Here is a 20,000-nt window from a genome sequence, read left to right as displayed (position 1 = left end):
TCCCAGGAGAGCAACACTGCAATAGAAACCTAGAACCCCCATCGAACCAGCAAATGTAATGCACTACTGTAGCAATCCATATGGCTTGTGAATGCTGTGCTGATGGGTGTAGTCTTGTCGTATCGCATGCCAAGGGATCTGGCTGGGGTGCATACTTTGTTGGTTGCAATTTGTTAGTTGCAACTACCCAAGTTGCTAACTACTGACAATTATGCTTTGGAGAAATGCACCCCAGACAGACAAACCCCTTCCCTGTGTTATTATGCATTTCCAAAAATGAAAAGGTCCTCCTCTACCGGGATTATATGCTCCAACTTTTTTGTAAAAAAAAAAGGTTTCTTGTGATGTTTATAGGAGTCCATCGACCCGTTTGCCATCTTTATTTCTCTGTACTAATTTGGCCCTTTCCACAGGTCAGGGCCTTGGATATGAGGGCATTCAGTTGTCTCAGGGTGTTCTGTGATAACAATAACACATGCATGTCTGATATCCTTTCAATCAACAGTGGCAGATAGCTGAATAATGATAGCTTACATTGATGATGTCAAACGGATTTCTAGCAATATTAGCGGACAAACTATTAATGGAAAATCTAGCAATAGTATGGACAAAAAATAGCCTAGCCACAGGACAGCAAATATATCTATTAGCTGTTAGCTGTTAACCCGTGGAGTCCCATTTTTATGCAATGTCCCTCTGGTCCACGACCCCCCTTCACTATCTCTGAGACCCCCTATGGGTCCTGACCCCCAGTTTGGGAACGACTGGGCTAGAGGACGTGGAGTTGAATAATATAGACCGAGAAAATAACCTCCTTGCCCTAGAGGTCATGCAATGACGCACATACACACACCCACGCACGCACACACACAGCCTGGGGTTGGAAGGGGGGCAGTTTGCCATCTCTGATTGTTTTTTTTAAACTGTTTCTTTGAATATGTATCCTACTTATGACACCCTCTATGCATTGATAAATGTGTGTTGTGTATGATTGATTGTGTGTGTGTGTGTGTGTGTGTGTGTGTGTGTGTGTGTGTGTGTGTGTGTGTGTGTGTGTGTGTGTGTGTGCGTGCGTGCGTGCGTGCGTGCGTGCGTGCGCGCGATTGTGTGTGCACGCATGTGTGCTTGCGTGCATGCATGTGTGCTTGTGTGCATTCATGTGTGTGCATGAATTTGCATTCCTGTGTGTTTGTGTGTGTGTGTGCGTGCATTACAGCCACTGTGTTCCTGGAGTTTTGGAAAAGGAGAAGAGCAGAGCTGACGTACGACTGGGACCTGATCGACTGGGAGGAGGAAGAGGTGGGCACAATGAGCTCTGTATAAATATTAATACTCTCTTGCAGACACTAGAGAGAGACTGTATAACTGCCATCTCTCTTGCAGACACTAGAGAGAGACTGTATAACTGCCATCTCTCTTGCAGACACTAGAGAGAGACTGTATAACTGCCATCTCTCTTGCAGACACTAGAGAGAGACTGTATAACTGCCATCTCTCTTGCAGACACTAGAGAGAGACTGTATAACTGCCATCTCTCTTGCAGACAATAGACAGTGTTGCCAGATTGGGCGGGTGAGCGTCTGCGGGTAAAAATCTGAAATATTGGTCATTTGGCATTTTTTTCAGCCGTTTTGGGCCCATACAAGTCAATGTGATTTGTTGAATTTGGGCGGAATTTAGCGCATTTTGGCAGTTTTTGAAAAGCTTTTGGGCGGGATTTGGTCAGACACATCTGGCAACACTGACAGTAGAGAGAGACTGTATAAGTACCATGGCATATCGCATAGACCTAAATACCATCTCTCTTGCAGACAGTAGAGAGAGACTGGGAGCAGGAAGAGGTGGGAGTAGTAGCATATCAGTAGCACTCAGTCTCTCAGACAGTGGCCAGAGACAGCAGCTTCTTTTATTGTCTTTAACAACTTCTTTAATTGTCTTCAGCAGCTTCTTTATTGTCTGAAGCAACTTCTTTATTGTCTTTACTGTCCATGATGGAGGTTTTATTGCTCATAATGTAGACTTGTCTTTACAGGCAGTGCATTACATTAAAAGTTCAAAGTTTTTTTATTAGCCATTTGTGCATGGACTAGTAGCCCAGCCACGTAGGAACTACTGCGCAGGCCCTCTGAGTCAATAAATAGTGTTACATAGAAGAAAAGGAAAAATATAAAAGACATTTAAAAGTGATGAAAATCAAGGAATTAAAAGAATGAAAATGTTCTATGTCATGCTCTTCTTTGCCATTAGTCTGACTGTAGCTTAGAAGCTGTTAAAAACCTTGCTTCATAGAGATACTGTCCGCTCCACTGTGTCTGAGGTTGTATGCGCAGTGCTTGTGTCTGAGCAGAGAGTTTGCTGGATGGAGTCTTTTTTTATGATTCTCTCTGCTCTCTTCTGGCTGTGCTGTACATATACGGAATGTATGGATGAAAGTGTGGTGCCTATAATCCTCTCCGCAGTCTTGATTACTCGTTGCGGAGACTTCCTTTCAGCCTGCATGATGTTACCATACCAGACAGTGATGCCTGTGGTGAGGATGCTCTCTACTAGTCCTCTGTAGGCCTGGGTGCTGATTCAGTCCAGCCTTCCAAAGCTTCCTAACAAAGTACAGTCTTTGCTGGACTTTTTTTCACAATGGATGTGGTGTTATAGAGGCATACAGGCAAATGTTTACTTCTCTGATCATTACCACCAGTATAATTGACACAGTGAAAGCAGGACGGCTTAAATTATCTTTCATAATCTTAAGGGCTGTACACACACTATTTACTCGCTACTTGCTCACTCGCCTACTGGCCACTCGCTCTGGGTGATTTTGTTTACTGGTTGTCATGGTTCCCGCTGTCCGCGCCAATAACGTCCGTACGAAACAAAATGTAGGCCTACACTGTTTAACGTTGATCGTGTGCTGTGCATGTTGATGGTGTACACTGTATTGGATGTATTTTCCTTAACACTTTTAACCAAAGTGTGATGGCGTGCAGAAGTTGGGTGGTCAGAGCACCACAGGGGCAACGTCACCTGTCAATAATCTGTATTCTGCATTCCAATTGGTTACTCGCTTAACTCGCGTCGCTCGAAGATAAAATAAGTTTATCTCGGAACCCGCCCACATCCCATCGCTTGTACTCTCCTCGCCTACTCGCCAGCGAGACTCGCTGGAACACGTAGACATTCTATTGACTTCATCCGCTGAGCGAGTAACTAGCAGCGACGTGTGTGTACGGCCCTTTAGGCTATCTTAGATAGTGATGACTGATGTATATGACTCACCACTTCACCATCTAAGATAGCCTAAGATTATGAAAGATAATTTAAGCCGTCCTGCTTTCACTGTGTCAATTATACTGTAGCTTGCATTCTCCTTCAGACATAAGGCAAGGCAAGGCAATTTTATTTGTATAGCGCATTTCATACATAAATGCAATTCAATGTGCTGTACAGTAAAGTAAGATAAAAATTATGTAAAATAAAATAACTTGAAATAAAATAAAAATAACCATCCCGTCTCAGTCTCAGACAGTCACATCTGATGTAAGCGATATTGTTTCAGACGGTATCAGGTCGTGCTATTACTGGCATGTTCCCTCAAATAGCGTCAGACTGTCTTTCTATTCACACAATGGCAGGGGCGTAAGGTTAGCATCCCTTACAAGACTTATTATAGAGCCTCTTGTTACATCCTTGGTCTGTCACAATGTACCAGAGAGTCTCTAATTTTAACTTCAAAACTGCAGCAAATAAAGGAGCTGTCAGATCTCTGAGAGATTCATCGGTGCGGTTGCCAGTTCTGTGCTGCTGGTCTCTCATCGTAGAGTGTTTTATCCTGGCTGTTATACACGTAGACTGTCCTCCTGCTTGCTACTGTAGAATTTCCAAGGCAACACAACAGTGATGTAACATTCTGCCGTGGAACATGATGTCGCTACACAGTTGCAAAAATGTAACCTTCTCAAACTTGTTGTTTTAAGCAGTATCACTGTCACTGTCGAGACAACATGGATGGATAGACTAAGACTCAATATTTCCAATGAGGACAGCTTTGTCTAGTGTCTCATGTCACTTTAAGGTTCTGATGTAGATGCACCTTAGTGTGAATTCATAAACCATCCTGGAGGTGTCGTGGAGAACAAGCAGAGAAATGTAAGGACTACTGTGGAGCCTACCTATTATATGCTTGTCACAACAACAGTAGCTTTTTTTGCAGGACAAGTACTGTAGGTACTTTCTAATGGCACAATATAGTACCACGAAGGATATTTCCCTTTTATAATCAGTACAAACTCTATACTTGTTTAAAATATCTGGATTTTTATCTTGGAGGTATAGTATTTTACCCCACAGAACACCACAGTGTCCTTTAGAAAGTACATTATTGTAAGAAGGAGGTATGATTTTGTCGTGCAAAAAGGTACTGCCGATGTAACATGCTTGTGACTAGAACGTCAAAGTAGTTCTTCCCTTTCTCTGTGTGAAGGTGTTGTTTGGAATCTGGGGAGTTCAATTTGTAGGGAAAACGGATGAGACAATCTTCAGCGTCAGCTTCCGTTTATTTCCACAAAATGCTGTAGAGGTGTTGTGCAGCTGTAGAGATTAATTGGTAGGAGAAAGTGGTTGTTTGACAATCCTCAGCGTTTGGTTTAAATGGGTGTGACATGCTTGTGACAAGGACGTCATAGTAGCTAGCTTCCATTTCTCTGTGTGAAGGTGTTGTACAGAAGTGTTGTGCTGCTGCTGGGATTAACTGGTAGGAGAAATGGTTGAGAGGAAGTGGTTGATTGACAATCCTCAGTGTTTGCATTAACATATGTTAAACATAGCCCTTGAGGTATTGTCATGTGCACATCTGGAATGAGATGACAAGGAAATGACAAAAAATGGTGTGCACTACTCCAGTATGAATTTTAATGGGGCCAGACCTCAGAGATTGAAATCTGAAGTGAGGTCCCCTGTATTTTCCTTAGGGACTGGGCTGGGGAATATCCTATTTCTACAGCCAATTAAAATACGTAATGCTTGAGGCCAGAAGGAAATCTGGACGAATGGGCATTGCTAGCATTGTGTCATGGGCATACAGCAGAACCAAAATTGCACAAACAGCCCCAGGGCATCAGCATTATCTAGGCAGCCTGCAGTATTGGTGACACATAAGGGGGATAATCATGGAAGTCTAGGCTCATAATACACACTAATACATTGTTTTATATAGCGCTATGACGTAGAGCAGTGTTTCTCAACCTTTTTTTAGGCGAGGCACCCTTTCAATTCATGAAACATTTCATGGCACCCCAAACCAACAAGCCGTAACATGGCATCGCATCCGATACCACACAAGCTTAGAAAGGTAACACATTTGGAAACGTCACACGACCTACGTTTGAAGTTGCAGCTGACCATGGGGCGACCTATACTTACTTTATTGTGCGTAAATGGCAGATGAAAGATTCCACTGACAAGCATTAACTTATCCATTTAGAAAAATATGTATTATATTACATAATTTTATTTATCAGCCACGTTTCCGAGGCACCCCTGAAGGCGGCCCGAGGCACCCCAGGGTGCCACGGCACTCCTGTTGAGAAACACTGCCGTAGAGCAATGGCCATATTTTTGGGTTTTTTTGTGCCTGAGCCATCTGGCTGCATTGCCAGCATGTGGCGACATTCAGTTCTCTGTCCGTATCTCCGTAGTGCCATGTATGAGCAGATGGAATAAACCAGTTCATAGTTTGAATTACTGGGACTCTGGGGTGTGTGGTAGGTCACACCATGACCAAAGGCCTAGTACTTGCCAAGTACTTAATACACACAACTAGCAAGTTTTGAGGGATACTCATGCATACCAATATTTACAAAGTACTGTGGTAAGATAGTGTGACGATGTCAAGTATTGTTACTGATACACTACCCCTCAACTACAGTATGTAAGAGTAATTTGCACTATGATCCAAAGATAATTAGCAATAGCAGCTGGAAATTCATTGTTTAAAATTCTTGTGCTTTCAAAACATTTAGGTCCTGTGTTACATATACTATGGTTATGCTTTTATCATGTTTTATCATTTTTGACATAGTTCTGCTCCTCTAACACTGGCTTGGAAAATAATCTCCCTCTTCTCTCCTTAGGGCGAAATGTAAGAATATCTTGGTTTTCAAAGCCACGCAAGATTTTTTTTTTCTTAATTACTTACTCTTACTCTTACACTTTTCAATAACTGTTTTTCCCTCAAGGCGGTCTTCTATAAACATTTGGTCTGACAGCTTTTGGGTGGGATTCTAATTAGTCTACATACATATGCAACAGACCTTTAAGCACTTAATTTAATTAGACTTTTCCCCCTCATGGTTAGGCAATAATAACCTACCACGTACAGTATAGGCCTATATCAAAGGGTTTAGGATAGTTTGCTCAAAGAAATGTGAAACATTTTAGCCACGCAAGATTACACTTTTTGTCCATGTACAAATTCAGCCAAGGATACACAAGCTAGTCAATCTATCATCAATCACTCATCCAATGATTATACATACATACTTACTACATACACTACTACTTTATATACTCAATATATGTACGTATGCTTCTCACAGCACCAATGAAACTCACTTTAGTAGGCTCTACAGCAGTGGTTCTCAACTGGAACAGTCTTGGGACCCAACATTCTGTCACGACCCAATTTTTTTAGCGACACTCGAATGACTGGTTGCATGCTACTATCTCGCATAAACATTCTGACACAAGTTCAATCGCCTATCACCATAAAAGTTGCAAATTGTTGCAGGAAAAGTTGGATGTTTTTTTTTTTTTTTTTTTTTTTAGCTAATCAATGAATTACGATTTTTTTATACATCGCGGCTCTGCGACCCACCCATGACCCCTCTGAGACCCACTTTTGGGTCGCGACCCACCAGTTGAGAAACACTGCTCTACAGTACCCGGTATGCATGAAGAGCTTCGTTGACATATCCATTTTGGAACATTTCGGGACTTTGTGACCCTGGGCTTCAGTCTGTTCTAACAGTGTTTTTTCTTTGTGACTCTGGGCTTCAGTCTGTTCTAACAGTGTTGTTTTTTTCATTGTGGTGTCTGTGGTTTCAGGAGGAGCTGAGACCTCAGTTTGAGGCAAAGTACTCTCGTATGGAGAGAGTCAACCCCATCTCTGGCAAACCAGAGCCTTTCCAACCCTTCACAGACAAACTCAGCAGACTCATGGTGTCCGTGTCTGGAATATTCTTCATGGTACGTGCTGTGTAAAACGAAAACATTGCAGTGCTACTTAACTAACACCGGTTAATAAGTGGAGATGAATCTCTAGAGATTGCGATGCCTGGTTGGTGCATAAATATTGCCCCCTAGTGGATATACTGTATATAAGCGCAAGCATAAGATACTATTAGGGTCCTTCTATTCACGCTGCCCTTCTAATATAAACACCTTTAACTGAGTGGTCGTCCTCTTACTTGTAATAGGCTCTCTTTTTTTTCTTCCACTGTCTTTCATGTTAGTTAAATTCAAATCCCCAAAATTATATGCTGAAATATTGAACTAAAACGTTGACAAAAGAAAAAATAACAAAGAAAGACAACTGATTATGGAATGAAATTGAAATAAGTACAATCTCTCTCTCTCTCTCTCTCTCTCTCTCTCTCTCTCTCTCTCTCTCTCCAACTCTCTTGCCCAGATCGCTCTGGTGCTGACGGCTGTGTTTGCAGTGGTAGTGTTTCGTCTCATCGCCATGGAGAAGTTTGTGTCGTTCCAGTGGGAGTTTGTCAAGAAGAATTGGCAGTTCGCCACCTCGGGCACCGGCGTCTTCATCAACTTCATGATTATCATGTCCCTCAACGTGGTGCGTGTTTGTATTGTCTAACAACACCTGCGTTCACCACTGGACACAACACTAAAATAAAGTGTAATGTTAGTGCAAGGGTGGATCAACGTGGTGCGTGCAGGGCCGGATTAACGCACAGGCTAGACATGGCTGCAGCCAAGGGGCCCCCACCTGAAAGGGGCCCCCCGTTTGGCCAAAAGTGAAAAATAGTAGAATTGGGCCAGGATGCAATGTCAAAAAAAATCATGTGTCATGTTGAGTGTAGGTGGTAGACATGTCCTTAATTCCTAGTTTATAATTATGACACTGCCTATGTTAATTTGTCACGAAATCTGCCTCCCAGGGGGCTCACAGCAAACTGTAGCCTAGGGGCCCCAGACCATCTTAATCTGGCCCTGGGTGCGTGTACTGTCTTACCAATATTTCGATGCCCACTACACACTAAATTAAAGTGTAATATGTGAGGACGACTCAAGAAACACAGCCGCGAAAGCTGAGAAAAGCCTACATGGCCTACGTACAAGGCCTACATACGGCCTACATGAATGTAACAGTTTCCTCTTCGATTGCCCCTGCAAGTTGAAAGCAGGGTTGTGTCATTTTTGTACCTCCAAAGTTATTTAGTAGGCTATAACAGGCAGTTATAGTCAAGGCAGGGTGATGAGGTTCATTCACAATTACCTGTTGTGAAAAAAGCAATGAGCCATTGACATGAATATTAAATTACATAGCTTTACTTAAATATATAAAAGTATCTCTTATTTTGAATTGAGATAAATAGAAAAATATATTTAATCTAGGCTTGCCAACTCCCTGCGAAAAAATAAGGGACACCTCATTCATGGAGGGGGTGTGGGGGTCCTCCCCTGAAAATTGTAAGATGCAATTTCCTGTATTTTAACCAAATTGTGTCCCGCTTCAGCTGAATGCGCAACCGCACTGTTGTTTCCAAATACGGGGCGATTCTGTATTTCAAGTGACAGTTGGCAACCCTAATTTCATCATAGAACATCTGACTATACAGCACTCTAACCAAATATTTCTGCTTTTTAGGTGTATGAAAAGGTGGCATATTTACTCACAAATTTGGGTAAGTGTACCAATTTAATTATTGTCCTAACGATTTATTCTTCCTACCTCTGATTTTTCAATGAGAAGATTATTGTGTTTAACCGGATCACACCGCACTCTCGATTAAAAAGTGCCAAACATAAACAAAAACTGTGTAAAATTGAAAGAAAAATGTCTGCACACTTAAATCCCCTTTGTGTGCTTGGCCTATTATTAAAAAGAACACCAAGGGGATTTAAGTGTGCAGACATTTTTCTTTCAATAAGAAGATTATTAACCCCTTAGTGCAGCACCTATGTTATAACCTTACTGTCACCAAAAGTTATAATGACTACGTCTTAATCTGTTACTTAAGGCTCTCGGTACTGTCATAACAATGTTGTTATGATGTAGTTGAGTATTTTCAGTAAATAGTGAATAGGCCCGCCGGCGACTCCATCTGCAGTAAGAGGCTACAAAAACAATTTGACAGCATGGGGGTGATACCAGAGAGATTAGAGAGAGGGAGAGGTTCCATTGGCCCATTGTTTCCAGGTTCCATTATTGCAAGGGGGAGGGGGGGGAAATCCCCCTTTAGGAGTATTATGACACGCCCCTTTAGGCAGACCGGAACCTGGTCACGTTAGGTGCCCATAGAAACCTATTATGTTGGCATATCTCTATATACTTAAAGAATCTCTGGTGGTACTGGGTTGCTGCTAACCGTGTTGTGCCCCCCCTCTGCAGAGCACCCGAGGACAGAGTCGGAGTGGGAGAACAGCTTCGCCCTCAAGATGTTCCTCTTCCAGTTCGTCAACCTCAACAGCTCTACCTTCTACATCGCATTCTTCCTCGGCAGGTCAGGGACCCTGTGCTGTGGTGTGCTGTGGTGTGCTGTGGTGTGTGTGTGTGTGTGTGTGTGTGTGTGTGTGTGTGTGTGTGTGTGTGTGTGTGTGTGTGTGTGTGTGTGTGTGTGTGTGTGTGTGTGTGTGTGTGTGTGTGTAAATCTCTGTGAAAGTGAGAGCGTGACTGTGGGCAGGTTTGCGTGCTTTTTAAAGGGTATATGTGCGGGTGTGTGTGTACAGTATGTTTGGGTGTCTGACATTTACGTGCGTGCGTGCGTGCCTGCGTGCGTGCGTGCGTGCGTGCGTGCGTGTATGTGTGTGCGTGTGCGTGTGCATGTATGTGTGTGATGGTGCTCCATCATTGCCTGTTTGCATGGCTGCAGGCTTGAGTGGAGCCATAAAAATGCCACGGAGAGGATTCCCACTGAGCAGCTACCCTCCTCACAAACTCCAAGATTAGGCATTGTCTTCTGGAGGAATGTGGTTTCCGTCTTGACTGCGTGTGTGTCTGTGTGTGTGTGAGTGTGTGTGTGTGTGTGTGTGTGTGTGTGTGTGTGTGTGAGTGTGTGTGTGTGTGTGTTCGTGTGTGTGTGTGTGTGTGTGTGTGTGTGTGTGTGTGTGTGTGTGTGTGTGTGTGTGTGTGTGTGTGCGCGCACGTGTGTTTGTGCGTGCGAGACAGGGGGAGAGAGAAAATAATGACAATGACAATGTCAATGGCAAATACCATAAAATACATTGTAATCACGTACGCACCCAGAAACGAGCCTAATAACACCCCCGTAATGGCTCCACTAAACTGGGGAAAAGGAGGAGTAGCAAATTGATATTTCCCCATTCGGTGGGGACAACAGCAGAGCACAAGGCAAGGCGAGCAATAATAATTACTTGGCAGAATATATTTAACACATTAAGCAAATGCAGGCTTCAATCAGACACATTCAGAAGTGTTTTGCATAAATGCTATTGGGGGAATGGTGAGTTCTAAAGCCAAAACCTCATGAGCTTCTGAGTGGAAAAGTGAAGCCGTGACATATGTTCAGGAAGTATACACCAACTGTTAGCTCATGATTTGTGTGGGATTTTGTTGTTGTTTCCTTTTTTGCATTTTTGCTGTTGTTGGTGGTGGTGATGTTGTTTTCACAGATATAGGGCTTTTGCTTTGTGAAGACTGGTCTTTCGCCATAACAAAATATAGAGGCCTACCATGTATGCCATTCTTTTTTGTTGCTGTTAATGTTGGTATGATAATGTTGTCAGTAGGAGACTGCAAGTAGAAACTTTGATAATAGACAAAGTACATAATTGGATAATTTAATTTAGTAAATTGGTAAAATCGTTGTGGATTTTTACCCTGTGTCGTTTCATGACGCTACTTTTGGTATTGGGCTCCTTATAATATTATATTATAATGTTATAATGTGATATTATAATGTTATAAATTTGTATCAATTCGAAAAATATTCTCATTAGTATGTTAGTGTGTCCAGAGTTGTGTGAAAAAGCAGAGACGTTCCTCGTATAAATTCAGAGAGAGTCTTGAGAGGGAAACAGATCGATGGTACAGAGCGTGTAATGAGAGTACAGATTTGACAGACAGAGCTTGTGCTAGTATTTCATCTCTTGATATAAACAACACTGCTCTTGATATAAACAGCTCTACCACTTTGGATTTTTTTGCTTTTTTTCCATGTCTGATTGTTTCAGTCAATTCACATCACAGCACACATACTGTATTTGTTAGTGAATTTCTCCAGTGCAGGATGAGGCTACGGTGTATAACCGTGTGTGTGTGTGTGTGTGTGTGTGTATCACAGTTAGGATACACCATTTACAGTACTTAGTACTATATGATGTAGTAAATAGGACATACAATATTATACAGTACTACATAGTCGCATAATGCAAAACATGAACTTACATACCAACTCAATACTTGTTGAATTACTGCAGGCTATTACTCCATAGGCTATTGTATCGATAATGAAAAACAGGTCTAAATATCTTTTAACATAATAGTCTTTCATCTCATCCAGTTGTAAACTTTTGCACATCTTCAGTGCAGGGGAGGACGATGAGGACGGGATGACATTATCCTGACATGGCCAGCTACAAAGGGAAAGGAGTAGAGAGGGGCAGGCTGTGTCAGGCGAGGATGATGACTAGACATTTATCTTCCAAGAACATTCCACTGAGTTCTAAATTATCCAACCACAGGCACTTCTCTCTGGTCAATCAAACGGTGCTTACAGCTGAATAACTCAATTGAATTCTCTCCGTAATAATCGTCAGGGATGACAGCAGCGGCAGCAGTTGGCAGTGTGATCATGTATTCGGCCGCCACCGCGGCGCTAACGAGGCTAATTATGCTAATGCACTCCACTCCCACCTCACTCTTGTTGTTGTTGCAGGTTCGCCGGGCGGCCGGGGAAATACAATAAACTCTTCAATCGCTGGAGACTTGAGGAGGTGAGTCAAATTAGACAGCGGCACTCTTCAGCGCCGATCTTGTGTGCGTGTGTGTGTGTGTGTGTGTGTGTGTGTGTGTGTGTGTGTGTGTGTGTGTGTGTGTGTGGGGGTGGGTGTGTGCACGCTTACTGTATGTGTGGGCAGGTCCACTGACAGCTTTTGCCGGGCCTGGGGCAAAGTCATCTGAAAGGGGGCCCCCACCCAATACACACAATGTAATGAGGACCCATTTCTGGGGCCCCTCTGTCCCTGGGCCCCGGACAACTGACCACCATGACCATACAGTATGTGCATGCATTGTGTGTGTGTGTGTGTGTGTGTGTGTGTGTGTGTGTGTGTGTGTGTGTGTGTGTGTGTGTGTGTGTGTGTGTGTGTGTGTGTGTGTGTGTGTGTGTGTGTTGTGTGTGCTAATTGCTACCAAAGGGATAGCTCTGCTGGTGCTGACTGTGTGTGTATATGTGCTGTTGTTGTTATTGCTGTTGACTGCAGTGCCACCCCAGCGGCTGCCTGATCGACCTGTGTCTCCAAATGGGCGTCATCATGGTCTTCAAGCAGATCTGGAACAACTTCATGGAGCTGGGATACCCGTAAGTAGAGTACTGTACCCTTATGCCTCTTTTCCACTGCCGACTTTCTGGTAGGCCTACAGCTCGACACAGGGCATCTCAGCTGGCCACTTTTTGCTTTTCAATTGTGCACGACACTAGCCTCGCGAGCCATCCTACGTACTTCCGCCAAAGGATTGGCTCCACTACTGTAGTCTGGCTGTGCTTCTCTGTGGAGTGCCTGGAGCAGTAGAATTTTGAACGCAAAGGTGCACTGTGTAGGATGGTGGCCAGAGTAGGTATTGCAACTATGCTGCTCATTGAAACTGTGCTGCCTATTGCCAAATTTGATCTTTCCATGAACATTTACTAAATTATAAACTTATATTTACTAGTATGATGACTAAAGCACAGTAAGTTTTTCAGCTGAAAGTCAATATGGCGGACATGGGAAAGTACCACCTTTTCATGTATAAAAAGAACAATTTTCCAAGTAATGACGAATACTTAGAATTTGATGGTGTTGGTAACTATTCATGAAAAAAGTAACAATTGTGAATGGGCAGCATGAATTCTGGAAAGAAACTAAAGAAAAGCTAAAAAATATAGCACAGTGCACCTTTAACGCGAATGGGGACATAAGGCACATACAGTCATTTTGCAGGTTATCTTTCAATGCCAATCAAATAAAATTTTCATAGACATCACTTCAATAAGGAAAATTATTGACTTCTATTGAAGTTATACATGAAGTTAGTTGACACGAAATGATCTCTTTCCCGTAGAGTCTTTATGATCTGTGGAAGGGTGCATGTCCTCCCGTTGACTTTGGCATGACCTTGGCTCCAAAGAGAAAGCTATGACTTGCCATTTATTTTCTTACATTGTTTGTTTGTTTGTTTGTTTACCTTGTATTATCTGTGGTAAATATGGTTCATGTACCCCAAAGGTAACACCCCCCTCAGGTTCTGTATCTACTATAACACCCATGTGGTTACTGAATAGAACCTCCTCCATGTGAGGGAACATACATTATTATGACAAGATGATAAAATGAACTAATGAAACCCACTGTACAAAAGAAGAAGAAGAATAAAAAAAAACATCCACTGGGACTTTTTTAAAGGCAATAAGCTGGAGGAGCCAGAAACCATTTAGCCGGTGAGGAATGGCTCTGCTCACGGAGGCGGAAGGCAGGCGTGCGGTACGATGCGCTCAGGGCTGGCCGGGGTTGAAAAAGCACGCCAGGCATTCTCTTTTTAAGATATGTTTGGGGGCTTTTTATTGCCTTTATTTGACAGGATAGTGAAGGTAGTGACAGGAAGTGAGTGGGCAGCAGAGAGAGATGGGGAAGGGTCGGCAAAGGACCCGGTCCGGGAGTCGAACCCGGGTCGGCTGCATAGCAATACGAGTGCCCTACCATTTGCGCCATGGTACGAGTGCCCTACATGCCATTGAGAGAGATAGACAATGGAGGCTGTGACAACATTTAATAATCTATTACATGCTATTTTAACCACAACAGCTAATAGGCGGGCCTATTCACTATTTGCTAAAAATGCTCAACTACGACATAACAACAGTGCTATGACAGATTAAGACATAGCCATTACAATTTTGGTGACAGTAAGGTTATTACATAGGCTCTGCGCTAAGGGGTTAATATTAAAATTAAAATATTAAAAACTCTGAGAGGTCATCTGTAGCAGCATGAGACTGATACCACTGCATTGAGGGGAGGAGCAGGCCAAAATCACCAACAGTCCACCGGTCAAATACCCTGTATGCCTTGTGGCCAATCCACCCATGGGTGCGGTGTGATGAGGTGTGGGGCGGCAGGCAGGCAGGCGGGAAGGCAGCACAGCACGGGAGGCTTGCTGTGATATTGCGCTCGCGGGTGGCTGTGATAAACGAGCCGGCAATCTGTCATATCTATACCCAGGGAAGCCGACAGAGGAGGGGGCTGACAAATAGGTCACTTGTCTCGGGGCCGGGGAGAGAGGGCCCATTGAGAATTGGGTCGTCATTCCATTGTATGTATTGTATTGGGTTTGGGGCCCTTTCATATGATTTTGTCCTGGACCAAGCCGAAGCTGTCATCGCCACGGGGTGTAGGGGTTTTGTGTCTGTGTGTGGGTGGGTAGTGGAATGGGGGGGCATCCCTGTGATGGTGCTCGACGCCCCTCGCATACACACACACCCACCCTCCTCACACGCTCTCAAACCCACACACACTCCTTTTTTCTCCCACAGACACCCATCCTCACACAACCCCTCCACTCTCCTCACACACACCCCTCCTCACACACCCCTACCACTCTCCTCACACACACTCAAACCCACACACACTAAACTCCTTTTTCTCCCACAGACACAAGTACATATTCAAAACCACTTAGTCCACGTGCCCACTCACTCCCACACATTCAAAAAACTCACATCCTCCCATGCACAGCATGTACCGCAATGGCCTGTATCTTTTTCCATCCTTTGTCCAAAGGATAACTTAACACACCATTTAGATCTTATGAACGCCCCAACCTCTGTAACTGTTTTCAGGCCTGTGAGTGGTGAATGGTCACCGCTCATCTATTTTGAAGGTGCAGGGTTCATTAGAAATATCATATCATATAGAAATATAACAAAAAAGGAGACAATCCGCACACTTCAAGTCTATTTTTGTGTAAAGCTTTACTGGACTTGCAAGCTTTTGGTGCTAGACCTTCATCAGGCAGAGTGCATATAAACAGTGCTTGTGGTTCAGGACCGACAAGAACGGTGCTGGTGCCCGTGCCCATGCCTGTGACCGCACTAGTTACATTCAGCACTAAAGTGTTTACCTGCGTACCATCCTCGTTCATACCGGACTCTGAACTTTTCCGCATGTGACTGTGTGCTACCCGGATGAACCTGCTAACGTCCACATTATCGTCACAGTTCGCAGAGAAAAAAAACAAGGATTTTTCTGTTCACATTGCAAACCAACTTTCCGGTTTGTGAACAGTAAAATCTGCAGCTTGAATATGTCGTCTGGTTTGTGATTAGGTGTCGAAACTGGCACCGTTGTGGTTCTCAGTGAACACACTATAGGCGTTTTTCCACATACAACCCGGCTGTGCCGTGCATGCTGTGTCGAGTGGTACTGTCAAACCAGCCCAGTTTGTGTTTCCATTACAAACAGTGTTACCCGAAGTATGGTTGGAGTTACATTTTTTGCGTTGTCACGTAGAATTACTTTCTGTCGGCTAGTTGACATGGGGTAAGGCTGACATATATCGCTCCTATCGAAGTAGGCTATAAATAGTTTCAGCGACATCATATTTGGATACTACAATGTGAATTTCTACCTTCAATTTTCATAGCAAAGTAAAACAGTGTCAAACTAAAGAGCATTCCAAGATAGTTGATCTGGTGGCCGCAATGATTCTTTTTTTTATTCACCGGTGAGGACGAGCTGATGCAGATTCAGGGTAATAGGCAATGAAAGACCCCCTTAGCTCGCTTCAGCCGGCTGGCTGGTTTTGGAAGTGAGTCGAGCTATGTTGTGCCCAATCTAGAAGCAAAAAGTGGCACCGAGTCGTGCTGTGTCAAGCTGTACCGGGTAAGCTTCGACTCTTTTTCGCACACCTCAGCTGGCAGGTGCGTCGGAGATGGCACCATGGGTCACTCAGCAACAACTTAAAGAAACTCCCGCACACCGACCATTTCACTGTTCTTTCTTGAATAAACGACGTTTCGGTACTAGACCTTCATAGATTGCCTGATGAAGGTCTAGTACCGAAACGTTGTTTATTAAAGAAAGTTCAATAACTAATCTAGTACACATCTACTGTCAATATTTCTTGAAATGGCAACCATGACGGCCTGTGTGTTTATTGTGATGTTGAACATTCTTACCGTAGCCGGAGACAGTGCCATGGCTGGAAGTTAGCTTGGCTAATCGATTTGACGTGGCTTCTAGCCCCGCCTCGTGAGCTCTCGTGGGTTCCCGGGATAATCCGAACACTTGACAGACTGCATGCGCGTTCATGTGTTTTGAAGGCGTGGCTTCGAGGGGAGGGCTGAAGGGAGAGGCAGGCTGTGTATTTTCAAAAATATAGCTCGCAGGAACCGTTTTTCAAAGATCTCCAACCCCACCTTTAAAGAATGAACAGCGGCATGGTCAGTGTGCGGGAGTTTCTTTAAATTGAAGCTGTACTGGGTAGAAAACCGGCAGTAGAAAATATCCTATAGTGTGTGCTTGCTTGTGTGTGTGTGTATGTGTCCCACAGACTGCTGCACAACTGGTGGTCTCGCCGTAAGATGCGCAAGCGAGGTGGAGAGAGGGTGCTGGATCCGGACGAGGTGGGCGCGGAGCCAGAGACGGGCAGCGAAGGAGGAGGAGGAGGAGGAGGAGGAGGAGGAGCAGGAGCAGGAGGAGGAGGCAAGGGGTCAGCGGAGACCGTGATGGGCAAGAAACACCTGCCACAGTGGGACAAGGACTGGAATCTGCAGCCCATGAACGCCCACGGCCTGGTGGATGAATACTTGGAGATGGGTGAGAGAGAGGGAGAGACAGAGAGAGAGAGACATATATATACTTATTATTTATTTGTCAATGCTTGTGCTGTGTGTGTGTGTGTGTGTGTGTGTGTGTGTTGTCTGCATGTGTACATACGTCTGTGCGCATGAGTGTGTGTACAATAAGCCAGTAAGCCATGTTTGTTGTGTGGTGTGGTGTGTGTGTGTCTGTCCATGTATGTGTGCGGCACTTAGTCCAGTGTTGTCTGTCTGTGTCTCCAGTTCTGCAGTTTGGTTTCACCACCATCTTCGTGGCCGCGTTCCCGCTGGCTCCGCTGCTGGCGCTGCTCAACAACATCATCGAGATCCGCCTGGACGCCTACAAGTTCGTCACCCAGTGGAGGAGACCCATGCCAGCACGGGCCACTGACATTGGTGCGTCTGGGTGGATTGATTTCCATATATGTACCCCTTTAAATCTAAGTCGTTAATGGCAGGTAGCAGGCTTCACTCAGGTTTTTTAATTCAATTTGAGGGTGCAGGCCCAAATAAAACACTTAAATTCAAACAGAAAGGGGAGCACCTTGCATCGCACAAAAATAGAAAACAGTTTCGATGCAAGGTGCGCCCCTTCATATATTTAAATCTCCCATTAAACTAAACTGGAGAGAAGACACCATAGATGCTTTTCTTTTCTTCTTTTAATTAAGTGCACATCAACATAGGGACTAATGTTATGATGGATGCACCATCTTTATCAGAATCTGTGCTGCTCCAGGGTCTTCCTTCCTGGGGTGCATTTCTCGAAAGCATAGTTGTTAGCTAGCTAGCAATTTGGATAGTTGTCAATGGGAAATTGCATTACAAACAGCATGGTAGCTAACATAGTTAGCAACTATGGTTTCAAGAAATGCACCCCAGCTTAGTTTGTTTTATCCCATTACACTACTTCGTTAAAAAAAGCCTAGAGGGTGCACACATCCAAAAAAATATTATCTGGGAGGCTGAATAAAAAGTGAGACCGGAAAAATGTACAGTATGTCCGCACATCGAAGATGCTATTGTGCACCAGAGCGTACATACAGTATAGACAGCATTTTTGCTTGCATCTGTAGCATTATTTATTTGGTTTTAATATAAAAATGGCGTCTATTCAACAAAACAATTTACATGTAATTGTCAAGGAAGGGCAAACAACTACTAGACAATTGTAATATTCAGCTGCCTTGCTGGCCAGGGCTACATTTCCCGAAAGCATAGTTATTAGCCAGTTAGCAACTTGGGTGGTTGCCAATGGGAAATTGCATTGCAAACAACAAAGTAGCTAACATAGTCAGCAATTGTGATTTCGAGAAATGCACCCCAGTCTTGTACCACTGACACATTTCACAGTAGCTCAAGACTGCCATCTGCTGGTAGCATGTATCAGTAGCCTACTGATCAGATGAATGAGAATCACATCTCTGATATTATTAATGCGTACTATTTCTTTTGGTCAAGACAAAAAACACCTGCATAGAACTACTCGTGTTAAAGAAAATGACTGAGCGGCCATGTTTATCAAAAAAACTAGTAATTCTGTGACGGTGGCTGTCTGAGATAGCTTGACCTTGACCGTGTGACCTTGTGCTTGGTCAGTGGTGTAGTCTACTTTTTGGTGGTGGGTATACTGTATATTTGAGCATTTTTTTAAGTGGGTATAGGCCTACTGTATATATTTGTGCTATTCAAAATAATGGATCAATCAATTTTAAGTGGGTATACTGAAATCCCTGAAATTTAGAAGTGGGTATACTCCGTATACCCGCGTTCTACATAGACTTCACCACTTAGCTTGACCTTGAGCGTGTGCCCTTTTGCTTGGTCTCCTCTCCAGGCATCTGGCACGGCATCCTGGAGGGCATCGGGGTGCTGGCGGTCATCACCAACGCCTTCGTGATCGCCATCACCTCCGACTACATCCCGCGCTTCGTCTACTCCTTCAAGTACGGGCCCTGCGTGGACAAGGGGTACCACCACCACAAGTAACTCACTCACTTCCTCCTTCATTCCTCCTGCTGCCCTCTGTCCTCATTATGCTCTTCAGTTTGTCTAGGGAGCTTCTCCATGGAAGTAAATCAGAACCAGGGTTGCCAGATGAGGCTGATGATTTCCAGCCCAAAAAATGCTCAAAACCCGCCTGGAAGCACAAAATCCCGCCCAATTGTATTGATTTCTATGGCAAAAATTGGGCGGGTTTTTTTTTTGCTAAATGCCTTTTTTGCCTGTATACGGCCATCCTGAGCATCCCAATTGGGCGGGAAACAGCCCAATCTGGCAACAGTGATCAGAACTAGTCAAGTCAAGTCAAGTAGGTTTTATTGTCAATTTCTTTACATGCACTGGTCATACAAAGAATTTGAAATTACATTTCTTGCTTTCCCATACAGACATAGACTAATCTAGATAAGGACATAGACAGTATAGACATAGACAGTACTTATACATGGACTTAAGACAGTATGGACATAGACAGTGCTCATACAGACATTTAAAGTGCAAGACTGGACAACAGAAGACTTGTAGAGGACATACATTAAGAGGTATTTGTTGTGCTTTTGTGCTTTTCCTAAAAAAAAAGTCCTTTATAGCGTTCTGACATGGTATAGTAGCATTTTGAAGAAAAAAAAATAAATATTAAAAAAAAAAAAAAAACTAGACTGCATTCTCGCAGAAAATGCTAAAAGTGGGCTTGCCTTTTGGGCTAGAGGTTAGCAGTTTTAGTAA

General features: G+C 43.7%; 1 protein-coding gene across 1 annotated transcript in view; it reads left to right on the top strand.

Annotated features, from left to right (window-relative positions):
* The window catches only part of ano3 (anoctamin 3), a 96,858-nt gene that overhangs the window by 70,027 nt on the left and 6,831 nt on the right, over positions 1–20,000 (top strand). Inside the window, exons 14-24 of the mRNA XM_063197900.1 lie at positions 1,217–1,299; positions 7,099–7,239; positions 7,682–7,846; positions 8,882–8,918; positions 9,626–9,737; positions 12,132–12,189; positions 12,679–12,776; positions 17,006–17,049; positions 17,170–17,271; positions 17,517–17,669; positions 19,111–19,258. Of these exons, the coding sequence (XP_063053970.1) occupies positions 1,217–1,299; positions 7,099–7,239; positions 7,682–7,846; positions 8,882–8,918; positions 9,626–9,737; positions 12,132–12,189; positions 12,679–12,776; positions 17,006–17,049; positions 17,170–17,271; positions 17,517–17,669; positions 19,111–19,258 (1,141 nt within the window). The remainder of the gene's footprint in view (positions 1–1,216; positions 1,300–7,098; positions 7,240–7,681; positions 7,847–8,881; positions 8,919–9,625; positions 9,738–12,131; positions 12,190–12,678; positions 12,777–17,005; positions 17,050–17,169; positions 17,272–17,516; positions 17,670–19,110; positions 19,259–20,000) is intronic.

The sequence above is a fragment of the Engraulis encrasicolus genome, chromosome 4 (genome assembly GCF_034702125.1).
Source record: "Engraulis encrasicolus isolate BLACKSEA-1 chromosome 4, IST_EnEncr_1.0, whole genome shotgun sequence".
Classification (NCBI taxonomy): Eukaryota; Metazoa; Chordata; class Actinopteri; order Clupeiformes; family Engraulidae; genus Engraulis; species Engraulis encrasicolus.
This window is presented reverse-complemented; position numbering and strand designations above follow the sequence as displayed.